The 18,969-nt window shown below is 30.4% G+C and overlaps 1 protein-coding gene across 2 annotated transcripts in view; it reads left to right on the forward strand.

Annotated features, from left to right (window-relative positions):
• The first annotated feature begins 2,221 nt into the window (after window positions 1–2,221).
• LOC105833146 (transmembrane protein 132E) overlaps window positions 2,222–18,969 on the forward strand; it is a 301,760-nt gene continuing 285,012 nt past the window's right edge. The window contains exon 1 of one of the 2 annotated variants that reach the window (XM_012674627.3): window positions 2,222–3,363. In XM_012674627.3, the coding sequence (XP_012530081.1) occupies window positions 3,237–3,363 (127 nt within the window). In that variant the 5' untranslated portion in view covers window positions 2,222–3,236. The remainder of the gene's footprint in view (window positions 3,364–18,969) is intronic. The other variant, XM_012674629.3, reaches the window with a different exon arrangement.

Raw genomic sequence — 18,969 nt, forward strand, 5'->3', positions numbered from 1 at the left:
GACATAATTATTCGAGCCAATCAGGACACGTATTAAGATGCCTCATATGCGATCTAGCATGAAAAATCGTATCGTGTGCCAAAGGCTTTAGTTATTGATTTTAATCTTTCTCTTCGAATCTGTTGTTACCAGGTTGCATATTCTTATCAGCTTTTCCGGTATTTCCAATTTCTGCATTGCCTTTTCCATATTTCCTCTCTGACAATACTGTTTTGTGTTATATAGCTGTGATAATACATATGTGCTACATATTGTTAAAAATTAAAGATTTAATAATTTTAATTAGTATAGTAATTGTTATATTTGTCATTTTTAACGGATTTAACAAATAAAATAAATTTAATAAATAAAAAATATATAACAATTAAAAATTATTTTTGTAATGTAGAAGATATTATATTATAAATTATATTAAATTATATTACAAATTTATTATTAAATTGATTACAAGTATTTTAATTTTATTATATTCTATTAGTATACTACTACAATATTTGTGTCTTTGTAATTTTGCAATTTCTTATGTTTATGATATTATTTTGTATTTTAAAGATAAATTTTTGTTTTATAAATACTGGTAAAGTTTTTGGCAGTTTTTTTTACCCTTGCAACAAATGTTGGTATTCTTTAATATTTCTGCCAAAAATAAAATGTTTTGTTTGTATTATTAAATATTTGAAATTATTTCAATACCTTTTTCCCTTTTAATATTTTTTATTATAGAATGAAATAACTTCTTATAATTATATGTGAGAGTATGTCTGTGTGTGAATATATGTATGTATATATTTGTATGTGAGAGTGTATATGTGTATCTGTACATAAATATATCTGCTATTTCCTTTTATTCAAAAAATTTTACATGATTGCATTAGGGCAATCAACAGTACATCTTTTTTCCTTTATTAACTACTTCACTGCTATCATTCTCGTCGCGCATGCGCGAAAAACCCGGCCCGCATCTCATCACTGATTGGCTTACGATTGGTGGCATAATTATCCGAGCTAATCAGGACACGTATTAAGACGCCTCGTATGCGACGTAGTATGAAAAATCGTATCGTGTGCCGAATGCTTTAGGAGCAACATTCAAATTAACTCTCAAGTTGAAAATAATAATGAAGTGAAGTTAATACAATTAAAATACATGATGTTAAAAGTAATTTCTATAATAAAGAAATAAAAATTGTTGTTTGTGGATTTATAGCTAAAGGATAAACCGAAGAGCTAGAGATAAATTCTTACAGCTTAAATTGTCATATATTAAACCATTTATTAAAATATTGAAAGCTTCCACTTCGACATTTAAATAATTCAGCGTTCGGTTTTCCCCGATCATTGTCTCGATAGATTAATACAATTATAAACTACATCGAAAAAAAGAATCAATCTATATCCTTCATACATAAAAAAAAAGAGAGAGAGAGAGAGAGAGAGAAAAAGAGTATATTGGCAGTTCTATTAATATTTATATCGACATAAGGCGTGTCGATGTAATGGCGACGATCGATGCGGGCTATCATCGACAAAGCGTAGTCTAACGATGTTCTTGTAGTTTGTAGCCGCAATTTGTTTCGATTTTTAATTTTGCATGGTTCAGGTACGCACATGTATACGTATGCACGTGCGTAGACGCATATTCGTGCCATAAAACGCAGATTCTCAACGTTGCAGCGTCGCCGGCCGGCTGAGCTTGTGTTGGATACAACAGTTGATGGGAATCAAGCGGAGAAATACGAAATTCGATGTGGGCGCGCAGAGCTCATGAGAGAGAAAGAGAGATAGAGATAGATAGATAGATAGATAGGTAGATAGATAGGATAAATAGATAGATAGATAGATAGTTAGATAGAGAGATAGTTAGATAAATAGATAGAGAAGGAGAGAGAGAGAGAGAGAGAGAGAGAGAGAGAGAGAGAGAGAGAGAGAGAGAGAGAGAGAGAGAGAGAGAGAGAGAGAGAGAGAGAGAGAGAGTCCAGCGGGACCAGCTTACAAAACACAGGGTATGTTCCGTTTTACGCGTGATGCGCATAATGCATTGTTCATCCTCGTTTAACGTTTGATCAACAACAAGGATGAAAGATACATCATGCGTGAAACGGAACGCACCCACAGTCGCGCGATATCGGCCATGTGGCCATGCCTGCCCATTGCTTGCTTATGTCTGCCGTGAGTGCCATGGAGTGCCGCCTGCTCCGAACTCCGCGCTCTCTTCCCCGCGGATTTCCATCTCCACGATCGGACCCTTGCTTCGGTCATCCCTTCCTCTTTCGCCTGCGCCGTGCCGCCCCGCGTCGTGTCGTGTCGGAGCAGGCAGAGGAGCAGCAGAGTCGGTCAATACTCCGGCAACGCGACGGTGAGAGCACGACGGTCCGTGTACGCACGCCGTTCGCGCTCCACATCGTCATCGAGAAACGTCATTTTTTTCTTCACATTGCATTTTTTCTAATCTCTCGTCCTATTTCTCTCTGTCTCTCTCTCTTTGTCTCTATCTTTCTTTCCCTCTCTCTCTCTCTCTCTCTCTCTCTCTCTCTCTCCCTTTCTCTCTTTCTTTTTGTTTCTGACCCACTGTCTTTCTCGTCTTTCACGCGAGATTAATTCGCGCGATTCGCCAAGACGATCGTCAAGTACGCGCTGGTCGTCGTCTCCGTCGCCGTAGCGTTTGTCTGTTCCGTCGCGGGCGCCGGTAGTGCAACGTCTCGCCTCTCCGCAAACGCGCGTAGACGTGTCCAGTGGATGATGCATTCGACTTAACGGTGTATGTATACGTACTCATATATATATATATATATATATATATACATATATGTGCACGCGGGCAAACGAGAGTACGTAAACGTGTGTTATCCACGCATACGCGCACATCGTGGAAGCGCGCGAGGAGGCGGTGCGCACGACCACCGAGAGCATCGTCGTCGGCATTCTTGTCATTCCATTCGTTTACTCGTCCGCGGGTGAGCTGCCGCGAGTGATAACATTGTAACGTGCGACGTAAAAGAAAGAAGGATATCGGAGGAGCAGTGCAGCAGAGACAGATTTCGTCAAGATACGTGTGAAGTTAAGTGTGAAAGACAAGTCGCAGCTGCCGCGCATATTCCAAGGATTAGTTGTGATTTTAGTGATTCGCGCGGTCACGGCGCGAATCGTTTGGTGAACACGCGCGTATCCGTCGTGGAATTTCGGAAGAGGGAGAAGTGTAATCTCCCGGGTATTAAGTCAGTGATGCATCTCGACGCATGATGGATAGGCGAGCCTTTCCAGCCAGTAGCGGCAGCGGCAGTGGCACCGGCGGCGGTCGCGGCTTTTTCTCCACCGGCAGACTCATGGATATATGGATATTTTTCATGTTCGTCGCCATTGCCGGTAAGTCTGTGTACATTAATTGCTTCGCCATTCCGTTTCGTATGCGTCGCTTATCATTTATTCCTCTGTCTTTTCTCTTCGTTTATGAAAAAGGAGGATTCCTGCAATAAATTTTTCTCTCTCCTTCCTTCTGTTCGTCCCTTTTTTCTTTGCCTTTTATACTGTCGAAAACTTCCCGTTCAAATGGTAGTCTAGGATCTAATGTTATTCTAATGTATTTATTGTTTGAAGTATATATGGTATATGACGCTGGTTTCCGTAAACAGCTTCGATTTTCAGATTCGATTATCAAGCGCGACACATGTCTATATATCACAGAATCATCAGAATGCAATTTACATGATCTAATTCAAATATATTGTTTACCTTACTGCATAATAAAATACGTCACTGATATGTGATATGATACTTATTCGCGGATTATAAATTTTATATTTTGGGGAACCCTTTTTATAAGTTAATTTTAGTTGGTTTCTCGTATTTATTACAATTATCTTATTTTGATTAAATCAAATGAAATGATCAAAGCTCTCCTAAGTGTAATGTGTTTATCAATACTTAGATTTAATTGAAAACATATTAAAATATATATATTGATGCTCGTAAAAGTGCAATTGCAACGATAATTATTATAAAAATTGTTTTCAATAGAAAAAAAAAATTATAAAAATTGCACGAAATATTTCTGCTGAGATATTCGAAAGTGGGTCAATTTTTAATTATCGTAATTTTAAGTGAGATTTTTCTGTAACAAAAGATATAAGCGTCGTTAACCTAAAAATATCTCAGCAGAAAAGGTGTTTCCTTTTTTGTACGCATTCTGTCGTTATCACCGGCGTTTCTCGTTTATGCGTAGATAAGTTACTTATACTGTCACTTTTACTCGTACAGAGATTCTTTTTTCTAGATGGCTGATCCGCACACTCATTTAAACTTAACGAATCTAGCTTGATTCATTGTGAACACTCGCACATACATTGGGCCTGTTCGCGTTATTTGCACTTTTCGCACTCGACATCTTCGCTTTCTCTTTCTCCAGTGCTCGAGTATATATTCATCTCGTTTAAAATGCAAAAAATTTTGGAGATTTCAAGCAACGCGAACAAACCTATTTACACACTATTTATACCCATCTACATATATACATATATATATATATATATATATATATATATATATATATATATATATATATATATTATATATATATATATATATATATATATATATATATATATACGATTTTATGAATTATAATAATACAATGAACATTTGTGAATAATAAAAGTAAAATTAAAATTAATTTGAAGATAAGAAAAATAAGATCAATAATTAAATTCATATACGTTTTAGATAGGTGAAATAAAATAGCGATCGCTCAATTTCTCATTTATATTCTTTAATAAAAAATATTGTTTGGTCTATAAAGTTTGAATAATGGACAACTAATTATAAGAGTATTAATACAGATTTATGAATATTATTATAAAGTAATATTTAAATCACAATACACAGGCAACAACGTTATTATCAGATAACTATTATTATCTATTGTCATTTGATAAAGGGAGATGTTTAAAGATGTAGAGAAATAAGAGATAGAACTGTGCCATTTAATAAGACAAAATAAAGTTGGTATGACGTTTTATTGGTTAAAAAACCGATTTTAGTTCCCAGTTGCATTATTCCTAGCTAGTTCTATAGTATCTAAACATTTAAAAAAGTTCTGCAATTTTAATATTTAAAAAAGTGAAAATTAAAACATGACATGTTAACTTCACGTTCCAGTACGGCACATCCCTCTCTAGAAATATCGAATATTACGATATCTGTTAAGAATTCTCTTTAGTTCTGTATAAGAAATTACGTCAATAAATCTAGCACCTCCACCACTAAAAAAAAGTTTGGAAATACTGCATAATTTTCTGTTAATTATCTGCTAATTTTCTGCTCTAGTCCCGAATTTTTGCTCCTATCTGTTCGCAGGAGATTAAGACAAAAAGTGAAGGTGATAACTTCACGTGACGGTAGCATCCCCACTAACAAAAAAAGAATAAACAAAAAACCAAATATACCAGAATTTTCTGCTCATTTTCCACTTTAAGAAACTGTAAAGAGATATCAAAAATGTTGAATGGTTATCAAAGTATCGGTACTCAGAACCATCGTACCGCAATGATATAAGAAAAAATGGTTAAAAATAAGAAGTATTTCCTCAATCAAATATTTGTAAAATACAATTTTTTAATGTTTAACTTGCACAACATCTTTAAAAAGCCTTAAAATTCACAAAAATACAAGAGTACCCTTAAAAAATTAACTGCTGCATCGATTATGGTATCAAAATGATTGTCTATTTATCTATTCTTAAAATATCCAGATTCCGAATTTTTTACTAAAGATTTAACTGATGCAACTCATTTGTTAATGTGCGTACGCAAGTAAACTACCATGAAAAAATAAATTGCTGCATTGAGTATGGTATCAAAATGATCGTCTATTTATCTGCTCTTAAAATATTCAGATCCCAAAATTTTTGCTCAAGATTTAACCGGTGCAACTCAATTGTTAATGCGCGCATGCAAGAGTACACTACCTCTAAAAAAATAAATGTTGAGCAAAAAATTCGGGACCTGGATATTTTAAGAGCAGATAAATAGCAGATTATTTTGATGCCACAGTCGATGCAGCAGTTAATTTTTTAAGGGTACTTTGCTCTTGTATTTTTTGAATTTTAAGGTTTTTTAAAGATATTGTGCAAGCTAAACATTTTGAAATTGTGTACTTTACAAGTATTTGATTGAAAAAGTACCTTATTAGTTGTCGTGTTAGCTTCTTATTTTTAACCATTTTTTCTTATATCATTGCGGTACGATGATTCTGAGTACTGGTACTTTGATAGCCGTTCAATATTTTAATATTTGTTTACAGTTTCTTAAAGCAGAAAATGAGCAGAAAATTCTGGTATATTTGTTTTTGTTTATGCTTTTTTTAATTAGTGGGGGTGCTACCGTCACGTGAACTTAGCACCCTCACTTTTGGTCTTTCTCCTACGAACGAGTAGGAGCAAAAAATTCAAGACTAGGGCAGAAAATTAGCAGATAATTAGTAAAAAATTATATGGTATTTCCGAACTTTTTTTAGTGGTGGGGGTACTAGGTTAACTGACGTCTAGAAATTATATAGCGTTTAAGGATAAAATTCCAATAATTAACATTTTTTTACACATTTTTTTAAAACCAGTATAATACTCGCCAGAAATACCCACCATAAATTTAGAAATATTCTTTAAATACGTTTTACAGATTAACAATCACACAATAATATTCCATATAAGTTTTTGATATAAATCGTAAGATGATCATACGACGATAAATATTTGTAGGACATTTGCAGCGTTTATATGTATATGCTGAAAATATATTAGATTATTATGTCACAACATCGAGGCGCTTAGAATTGAATTTTGAATTTTATCAGTAAAATGGAAATGTATCTCGACTGAATTGCGAAAATTGATTTCTCAAATGTCTAAACTAATTTAAGTTCAGAATAAGTTAAGGTAAGAAATGGTTATATTGAATCTGAAATTTAATGAAAAATTTTTTTTTCAAAAGAAAGAAAGTGTTGGATAATGTGTAAATATTTATATATTATATTTTTATTTTTGTTTTCTTTAGTTAAATAAACATTTAGAAACACTAAGATTTTATTATGTGTTTGCCTTTATACATATATCGCATACCTTTATATAGTGTTCCAAAACTTACAAAAAATACTGCATGCCATATTAACAATCCTTGGCGCTTCTAAAATAATTTTGACTTGTTCAAGTTCTATTTGATTTAATTATTTCCAAAAGTCATTCCGCTTTATGAACATTTTTGTGCAATTTTAATTTTCGTCAATATGACAAATGTATTGTATAAAGGTAGATTGGCATTCCTATTTTAGAATTAAAAAATTCTGGTTGCAGTATGTTTTTCTCAAAAAGTATAGACGTATTTTCACATATTTTACAAAATTGGAGAAACAAGAATTACCCTCAGAATTACCGTCAAAAATTGACACATTTCAACTAAATGTCGTAATGACATTTGAAACTGTATAAAAAATTGTTAATAGTTAAAATTTTGTTTTAAAATGCTATTTAATTATAAATGTAGCTTATACACTGAGAGAAAAAAAATACTAAATTCAAATAAATATTTCTTTGAATAGTGCTAATAACATCCCAATGAGCACAATAATGTTTGAAAAATATTTTTTTTAATGTTTGAGAAACATTTTTAAACACATTTTAAAAAACATTTAAATAATGAGATAAGTCCCCTTTTTCTCATGAAAAAAATGTTTATTTTAAATTTAAAAAAATATTCTGTTATTATTTAATAAACATTTATTTAATGTTTAAACAAATTTTTTTTTAATATTTACTGAACATTTGCTTAATGTTTTAAGAGCAAAAATTGTTTGCATTATTCAATCATTTTAATAAATTTAACGTAACCTCACCAGTCCAGCATTGCTTAATTTCTACGATAACTTAGGGGAGAAGACTACATGTTTCAGCCAACCCACAGTCGTACCTGTTAGAACATGTTTAATTTATACGCCCGAAAAAACGGTCACCCATCCAACTGTTAGCTACTGTCGATGTCGCTTGACTTCGAAGATCATACCCCTACAGCATGAAATATTGCTGCAACGTTGCAGAAATATTATTTTGCAAGATTGGAATATTACAGAAAATATTGCTGCAATATTGCAGCAATATTCCTATGTCCGCTCCAAAACAATATTGTGCAATATGTCTGCAATATTTCTGCAATATTCCCCGTAAGATTTCTGTAATATTTCAGCAATATTGCTGCAATATTTCTTGTAAGATTGCTGTAATATTTCTGAAACGTTAATGCGCAATATGAAGGAAATGTTGCAGGTGATTAAATTAATCAAATAATATGTAAGATGTGTATTATACGAAAAACGGAAAATGAATTTATTGTCATACCGTTACGGCACAATAATTAAAAAAATTATTAATTAAAAAAGTAATTAATTAAATTAACATACACCAACGGATATCGAATATCGTTCCATTCTAGATTTAAGTAAGCATTAAAATGAAGCAAGTCCAGAAAATGCCCATCCTGATCAATTTATACGCTAGAATTACACATGCATGTATGGTTCACACATGTTTAATTAATGTATTATATATATAAGTCAGAGTGAACATCTTCTGGACTTGCTTCACTCAATCTAGTATGGGACGCAACGCTGTCGTGATTACAGAATTTGTTGCACATCTATGTATCTTTTAGCTCTAATCTTACATAAAAATTTAAAATAAAAATATCCTGCTCTATTTTTTTATTTGTCCCTTAAAACTATGTAAAATATTACTTATTGTTAGTTCTAGATTAAGAAATACGGATTATACGGCAATAAATTTTGCACGGTTGCAATATAATATTGCCACAATATTGTGCAATATCTGTTAGGAAATATTACATTTGTAATATTGCTACAATATTGCACAACATCTGCTAAGAAATATTACATTTGTAATATTGCTGCAATATTGTGCAACATTTGCTAGGGAATATTATATTTGTAATATTGCTACAATATTTCTGCAATATTGGTTATATTATGCACTATTGCAATATTTCTGCAACGTTGCAGCAATATTTCATGCTGTAGGGGATACGAAACCTAACACTTTGTGATGATCCATGAGTACTTCATGTTTATTCATACATATTTGTTATAGATCATTTCAATAGCTGTTGTGTCAAAAGGATGAAACATGTATAGTTAACTCATGTTTTTATAATTAAACATAAAGTTTTACAGTTTTTTACTAATTTTTACATATGCAAAATAGCTACATTTGGAATTATTTATGAAAAGATCTATTTTTGCTGTGTTCGTTAAAAAAATGAAGGATAGATGTCATTTTTTATAATTTTTGAGTATTGTTAATATGCCATATTGTTTCAATAATATATATTGTCTTAATCTTCACTTTGTTTATGTTCCGATGTTTCAATTTGTGTCTCTTAAAGGTTTCATTTATACGCTTTTAACACTCTCATTATATAGATTCACTGTTCCTTTACACTTGATTTATGCTCCATAATTAGTAACGCTTCCTAACCAAAAATCAAATATTAAAAAAAAAAAATAGTATTTTAAATTTTTTAAACGTGAAATAATTACTACATAAACATTAAATAAATGTTACGTAAATATTATTTTAAACAATTTATCAAAATGTTAAGTTAATATTATAAAAAAATCAATTAAATATTATATAAATATTTGTCCTAAATCATTATTTTAAATAATTAATTGTAACATAAATATTAAATCACTATTAAATCAATATTTTTAAAAATATTTTAAACGATTTTTTAAATGTAAAATAAAAATTACATAAATATTAAATAAATATTACTTAAATAATTTTCTTAAATTATTATTTTTAATAAAAAATTAATAATTTATAAATGTTAAATTAACGTCAAATAAACATTTTATAAATATTTTTTCTAATTCATTATTTAAAATAAATAATTAATATAAAACAAATGTTTAATAAATATTAAATAAATATTATTTATACAATAAACGCTAATAATGTAAAAATAATAAAAAATAAATATTTAAAGAACGTGAAAAAAATATTGTGTGCTCCTTGGGATATTTTATAGAAAATCAATAATATTTATTTAAAACAAGCAATAGTTTTCTATAATTTAGAAAATATTACTTGTTTGAAATAAATATTGATTTTCTATAAAATATGTTATTAGTACTATTCAAAGAAATATTTATTTGAATCTAGCATTTTTTTTCTTAGTGTATACAATTAATGGAAACTCTTAATAAATGTTGAATAATATTTGATAACTTTGGACAATTTTAGCCTGAAATGTGAAATTAATGTCATTTTTAATTTTAATTTTTTTAATATTAAAATAATGAATTTTTTCGAAACATTTTTTCGAAATATTAGAAGTTGTGAAAAGTGCTACTGGAATTATGATTATTTTTTAAAAATTAACATTATGCTAATTATACCTGAAGAATCAGGTGCAGCAGATTTAAGCCATTAATTCCATAATAACAAATATATTTATTTGTTGTTAATCCTTTATATCTGCTATGAATTCAAGAAAAAAAATTTTTTTTCTTTGAATATCTGCAAAGGAAAAGTAAGCGGATTCCGTGAAGAAATATCTTGTCATTTAAATTAATTTGTGCATTATTCTTGCTTACTCTTAATCTGTTCGTCAAACATGTAACATAATAAAAGAATAGAATCGATGGATTTGCATTTATTTGTAGGATTAATAATTCAGATACTTTCTAAGGCATTTATTATAGGGAGCTTGTCACCGCTGGTTTTCCCATCCATTGTGATTCAACGATATGCACTTGCGTCTTGCTTTGCCTCTGTATCGATGCGCATTATGTATGCAGCACATGCGACATGACGAATACGAGTGTGTAATGTGGCGTCGCGTCGCATCGTGCTAATGTCCTGGACGCATTTCATTCAAGAAAGCGACAGAAGGCAATAATAAGCGAAGAACGAATCTTTATTTTCGGATTATTTTTGTTCTAATCTTTTATGCGATTTCTTAAAATTTTTAGTTTAAGATTACAGTCAATTAAGGGGTAATATCACCTTATAAATTTTTTTTGACAAATTTTTTTTTTAATTATCTCTTAACTATCCAAGAATGATATCCAATTGGTCATATGTGGGGAAAACATTTTTAAGTGGTTTAAAAAAATCGATTTTCTGAATGAAATCACAGTGCCAAATTTGAGCTCGGTGCGGTTGAGGTCATTTCAACTCTATATTACGAACATAATCCTACTACTTCACAAGAAATTTTTAATGCTGTAAAACCCATTTATGAAGAATTGCACAGTGATGAGTTGCTGACACGTTGCTTGGGCGGATTCACATAGAATTCAAATAAAAGCTTTATTTGTCTGGATTCCAAAAAGTATATTTAATGACAAAATTGTACTTGGTACTGTCATACATCTTGCAGTTATAGTTTTCAACGATGGGTTTATTGATATTATCCAAGTTATGAAGCAGTTGAGTATTACAATTGTTACAATTTCTTAGAAGTCGATGCAACGCGCATCAAACTATCAGAATACTCCTTGATTAAGGAGACTAAAGAAGCCCGGAGAGGCCCAACATTGACAAGGAAAAATGAAGAGCAAGAGAACCTCCTTAATCTAGAAGATCAATTGTATGGTGCAGACATTGCAGATTGAAGGAAAATCTAAAATTTCATTAAAATTATAATACTTAAAACTTTAAACGCATTTTTCTTAAAACTACATTTTTCGAGCTGGTTGTATTCCTAGCTCCCACAATTTTTATTCCAATTTATTTGAAATTTTAACTCTAACTTAAAAATGACATTATCTAGTGAACCACATAGGATTTTGTCGATAAATTAAAATTTATCAATTTTATGAACGTTTTTCGATCGACTTTTTGTGAAAAAAGTTTTTTTTATTCTACTATTTTTACCAAAATCAATGTTTGTTAAAAAACCTACGTCGTTCACTAGCTATTATCATGTGTTTTAACATTCTTTTTGAATTTTTGTCCTAGGTGCAAATCTGAAGTAGAAAATGGTACGGCCATGGAAGTACCTCGAAAAAATTAAAGTTACGCGCAAGTGCTGATGTGCCACTATTTTGTTTAATAAATATAAATAAAATTTTTTTTTATACACTTTAAGAGATGCACTATCATATATGTAAAACTGATTTTTAATTTATTTATTTTGGAAAAAAAATTTGAGAAATTGACCCTTTATTTCAAGCTCGTAAGATGATATTACTCCTTAATTAGACCCTAATTATTAGAGTAAACTTGGATAGGTAAATATTTCAATTAGGAGGAGACCGCCCCGATGACCTTGACCTTGACATATGTTATAAAGGTCACTCTCCTGAGTAATCTTTAAAAGATTTTAGCCGTCGCTCGTAATTTGTTAAAAAGTTATTAACAAAAAAAGTTTCATAAGTACGATACATGATATCTCTTCTTTACCTAAAGTCGCAAACCTAAAGTCCTGTGGAAAATCAAAAACTCATATAATACAGTACACAATGAATACTTTATTTAATAACATTATTATTAATGCGATAAATTTTCCTCATTATTTCAAAAAATGCGTCAATGCTTTTTTCAAAAGAATAAGTTTTTTTGAATAAAAATTTAGCAATAAAATATTTATAATGTTTCATAATCTATTTTAAAAGTTTTCTTACAACGTGGACATTCAATGGTTTGTCTAATTAAATTATTTTCACAAAGTTAACGTACTTTGTAATTGTTTGTAATTGTTGATTAAATGGAGAAACTCGTGAAATCGCATGTTTACTTCTTGAGATACCTCTTACTACTAACTACAAGAAATCCTACAGCCTAAGTATGATTCTGTTATTGTCACGTATTCACACACACACATATATATATATATATATATATATATATATATATATATATAAATATATACATATAACTTTTTAACGAATCACGAGCGACGGCTAAAATCTTCTACTATATTACTTACTCTTTCTGTTTAGGTTTGTTGACTCTACTTTTGACCGTAATACTATATAATGATGTCTTACAGTTTCCAATAGGAAAGAGACACGCTTGATTAAAAAATGCAAGGTTTTCCATAAGCTCATATTTTGGAAATTTTAACTAAAATTTTGAAACTTTAGAGCCCATCCCCGAACAAAAGATATTATCCGATCGGACTGCGCTTTTGCACACGTTAATTTGATTTCTTAAGACAATTTTTTTTTACTATAAGAACCTGATCTGTGAAAAAAAATTTTTTTTAGTTTACCTTATTTTGCAACATTAACACAGGCACAAAAAAAGAAAAGTGGTTTGTCTCTGGGACCTCACTAGTTAATCACTATGTATTTTGACGTGCTGAATACGAATCCAGTGTCAGAATTGCTCCATCATCCACTTTTTTTTTTAAATCGAAAAAATAACCTAAAAAATTTTGAAAATTGTAATAATTTTGCTGCACACGGAAAATAGTGGATGATGGGGCAATTCTGGCACCGGATTTGTGTTCAGCAGCTCAAAATACATGAAGATATCATGGACAGGATTGTTATACAGGTCAATTTTTTTGGTGTGGCAGTGCAGCACGCCATTATCTTTATGTATTTTGAGTCGCTAAACCTAAATCTGATGTCAGAATTGCCACATCACCCATCTCTTTTTTTAATCAAAGAAGATAACCTAAAAACCTTAAAAATTACGATAATTATTTTACACGCGGAAAATGATGGATGACGAGGCAATTTTGACACCGGATTTTTATCGAATTAGCTTGAGCAAAAATCGAAATGAATGAAGCAAATTAATAAAAAGCAAATTTAATAAAAAATGTTTTTTTTATTGTACTGTGTCAGATTAATTGATGTCACATACACGCGTTTCAACAATCTGACTTCTTTTACGATCTGATCGAATAGTTCAGTTAAATTACGAAAAAATCATTTTTATAATTTAATAAATAATAATTATATTTATACTTTAAATTAAAAAAAAAATGTGAGTATTAACTTTCTCTCTCTCTAAAATTAATATTTTGTAATAATGTAAGATGTAAATGTATTTGGTTATGTTAGCTAGTTGTCTCATGAAATATATACATACACACATACAATATACAGGGTGTTTGGTAAAGATTTATGCAATTTTTATAAACTGGTAGAGCGTATTAAACTGAACAGAAAAGTCCTTTACCATTTGGCAATTTTCGCAATAATTAATAAGTTGTTGATTACACAGGCACACAAAAAAGTGGTTGGTTCGGCGGACCAAACTAATTAATCCTTACGTATTTTAACTCGCTGAATTCAAATTCAAGGTCAGAGTTGCTAAACCGGCTTATTTTTTTCTAATAAAAAAAAAACACTTTTTTGTGTACCTTTGTAATCAATAACTCGTTAACTATTGCAAAAATGGAAAAACGGTAAAGGACTTTTTTGTTCAGTTTAATGTGTTCTACCTGTTTATAAAGATTGCATAAATCTTTACCAAACACCCTGTATACATACCCAGTGAACACAGTAATATAGCAGCAGTGTAACAGCAATGTAACCGAATATAACAGGTTACGTTACTCTGAAATTACACGTAATTTACATGTAAGTTACAATTTCCGACTCAGCAATATAACATGTTATAATTACATGTTATCTAACCGTTACACAACAGTTACAAAGAAAAATAAAATAAAATAAAAATTTTATTTTTTTAAAATTATTTTTATCAACAGCACATACTACATTTAGAATAAATTTTTATTAATTAATTAAATTTAAATTATGTTATTTTTTTTTATTCTTACTTGCCGCTGCTAGGTTTGAACCCGGGACCTTAGGATGACGAACCTTGTACTCTATCTGCTACACCAATTTGACTCATCGATATGGGTACTTGTTATTGTCTACATAAACCTATATGTTATAATTGACGCAACTATATTATTTTTTATAAAAGCAATTAAATTTTGCAAAACATATTAAAAATAAATAGCATTAATTTATTTACTTATTAATTTTATTGTTAAATTTATCTTTTTCCATAACCTTAATAATTTGATGAAAATTGCGATCTATTTAGCACTAATCTTTGAAGCGTTCAAATGATTAATTAGATGGTTAACTATTATATAGATCGTAATTCTAAGAAAGAATTGAATAGTATACATTTATTATTCTGTTTTTGTTCAGCACATGATGAATTTCGATTTTGTGCATTTTTTGTTTGCAGTAATTGTAGACAAACCGTTATTTTTGAAAACATTATCTTTATAATAATTTTTTTTATTATTAAATAGATCTGTCATTCAGGATGTTATAATGTCTGATTTCTGAGTCAACTACGACGCATCGTTCCGTAATAACATTGATACGAATGTGTTATGTTACGATTATACAATTTTTGTTGAATAACTGTAACGCCAAAACGATGTATAACAGCTAGATCACTTGCGTATAACAAATATTACGTAACAGGTTATTTCCATGTCATATAGCACCTACATATCACAAGAATAACAATGTTAAATTACATGTAACTTCCATGTTATATTGCCGCTATAAAATGTGTTTACTGGGTACCTACATACATATGTCTGGGCGTGTAAATTTTATTTTACTTTATCACGCATTTTTTAGATGTATTTGATTATGTTAATTATAATAACTAAAATAATTTTTTTTAATGAAAAAGTCATGATATTTTATTAAATTTATAATTCCGGAAGACCTTTAACAAATCATTGAAATCAGAGATTATAAACTCTCACGTTTGTTACGGTGTTAATTTAATTCCACCTTGTGTAATAGCTTCGACTTTTGTTAGCTATCTTTTATATTCACACGCGGTATCCCGGAGGATATATGACAAGTTATTGAAAATCTTGCTTTATCGAGTTTCAACAGTATTTTGTAATCTAAATAAAACCATCACGTCTAACTACAAATATGCTAAATATTATTTGCATATTTGCAGTAACTATTTGCAAAAAATAAGGCTTAATCTTAAAAATGTCTTTGTTTAGCTTTACGTTTATCTTATAGCAGTTTAGATGCTTTATTTCAAACCTTATAGAAGCTTGTAATCTACATATATCCTACAAAGTTAAAAGTTTATTAATTATAATGTCAAAATTACATTTTTAGTTAATTGGATTGCAAATTTTTCAAAATCTTGACATAATTGATTTTTATGTTCAGATTCGTGTTTAGTAGCCAAAAATTTATACGAAACTATTTACAGAATTTTAAGGCAGAAAAAATCGATTTTCTGATTGTTGCTTAATAATAATTAATATTGACAACTTAATTGTTGTAATTATTAGAAGACAATTTAAAATTATATTTAAATACTATTCATGTATTTAATATAATGAAGTATGTGTGTAATCAGTTTCCTCACTCATGCAGTTCTCCAACAAACATTTTTTAATACTTAATCTTTTTAATGTAAATGTCATGTACATGCCATTTTTTCTACGTAGTGCATTGTGTCGTGACGTGAAAAACGCTTGTAAGTATTTATACAAAATTCTTTTATACAATTTTTTTTTGTAAATTTAGAAACAATACGATAGAGATAATAATTTGTAAGCGTTTATATAAGAGAAGACTGTGAATAATGGTGACAGAGTATCGTTAGATAGATCGTTGTTTCTGTCACGTTGATGATCTCAATATAGCTTTTAACGATATATTTCGTCAGACATGTACATCCATTCCATGACACAATATTGTCTTTTTTTTAAATGTTGATTGATTAAAACACATGCATGCACGTTCCAGGAAGCTGAAAAGTGCAATCGTTCATTGCGCGCAGACTTCTGTTACTTTCTCTCGTGAAATTCTTGTAAACAACATCGGATAATACTCGTTATATATTCACGTCTCATAGTTGCTCCGTAACTTATCATAAAGGAAAGTGTTTTGGGGAGGTATTGTTGACTTAACGTGTCAGTAGCTTTAACTTGTCATGAGTAATGACAATTAATAAGCAAAATAATTATTAATAATGAATGTTAATCTTGAAACAAATATTCAAAAACGCAATATATGTAAAATTTGTTATGTTTACGTGCAAAATTATTTTCCGTAAACTGTTTTATATATGTCCTTATATAAAAATATGGAAATTACACGATTTCGTAGGGCAATTGAAAAGTGTGTTATGTTATATATGAAGTATTAGGTGGTAAACTTTATTCCTGTTGTGTTTTTGTCTCCAAAATTGATTTGTTTCGAAGGGAAGATGAATGAATACCTTAATCAAAGTTTCCTTCATTTTCTATCACTTTTTCCCATCTCTTCGGCAATAAGGCAATTCTACGACGATGAAACGCGTTATCTTTCGAGGTGATCCATTCATTTATTCATTTTTGGACTTTTTTGTAACTGGAGAAGTGTGTCCGTAAGTGCGTATTGCATCGATCGGAAGAGATGGTAATCCGATGGTGCCAAGTCTGGAGAGTACACTGGATGCGAGAGAATTTTCCATTCGAGCTCTAGAAGTGTCTACTTCACGCTTTTTGCAACATGCTGTCGAGCATTATCATGCAAAAGAATGACTTTGCGTCGATTGTTGGCCATGGATGGTTTTTTTTTCAACTTGTCACTCAATTGGTATAATTGCTGTAAGTAGCGATCAACTGTAACGATTTCATTTGGATGTAAGAGATTGTAATACAGCACACCTTGGTTTCACCAAATGCAGAGTGAAGTTTTATGCTCGTGAATGTTCCTCTTTGGCGTTGAAGTGGATGGTTGATCGGAGTCCATCCATGATTTTCTCCGCTTAAGATTATTAAAATAAATCCGTTTTTAATAATCGATGTGTTTCAGCTGCGATTTTTTTGACATTGAAGTAATAAAGAAGCACATGTCGAAAAAACAATTTATCGCGGTTTATTTTTAATCAATTGGAAAATCTCTTTGGCTTTGAGAAATCTAATCTGTGAGGAATCACTTTCAGCAATGTATAAACTACAAAAGCATGCGACTTCAGCGACGAAACTTATCAGTATTGGAGCCAGCGCTCTCTAATAGCGAACGGCAGGAATTAAGTTTACTATCTATATATCGAATATCGAATAATATATTGGATGCAAATCGATGGAAACAAACCCGTTGAGGAAATAAAATCCAACATAATTTTGCCGATACAGTTTATTATATAGCCGATACAGTTGCCGTAACAAAGAAAACATTATGCTTGGTTGACAATACGCTTCGCGTATAATACAAATTCCCACGGAATTTACGAAAGAAATGAAGCATATCAAATTCTGAATACTTTGCACGCAAAGAAATGCAAAGCGATATCTCACACATTTTTCGCGTTGTTCGTCTTTTTCTCATTTGAGAATTATTCAAGTTCATTCTCATCACCTTCAAGGGCGAATAAACGGAAAACGTAGGGTAAAGGCGGTCATTATGGCCAGGCGGATAATATAGCCACAATGCCAGTATTAAATATTCTAAACATTGATAAACGTCGATAATATATAAAAACCAATTATTGTAGGTATTCTTGAAGTTTGGTAACAAAAACCTCTCTATTTTGTTCTTATTTGTGGTTTGGTGCTGCATTGTTCTCCATAACCATCAAAATATACACGTCAAAGTCAGACATCGAACTACCAACTAAGTAAGATTTTCAAATTAAAACAAAATAATTTTGGCTTTTCTCATTACACATTTCAAAACCTGAATCTTGGCTATATTTTTATAATAAATTTATTGTGCTTTGCCCATTATTTTTGTAATTATAATGCACATTATTAAATGTATGCTCGGCGGCTAATATGACCAGCGAGTTTATTTTTTGTTTTTTTATTGAATGTTTATTTTTCAAACGTTTACGTTTCAAATGTTTTAATGTTTATGTTCTGTAAGATTAGAATTACATTTGCAAAATATACTACCGTTTTGTGCAATTTTCTTATAGTTAGCGGGTGCACAGATTAACATTCCGAT

Source organism: Monomorium pharaonis, chromosome 2 (assembly GCF_013373865.1).
Source record: "Monomorium pharaonis isolate MP-MQ-018 chromosome 2, ASM1337386v2, whole genome shotgun sequence".
NCBI lineage: Eukaryota > Metazoa > Arthropoda > Insecta > Hymenoptera > Formicidae > Monomorium > Monomorium pharaonis.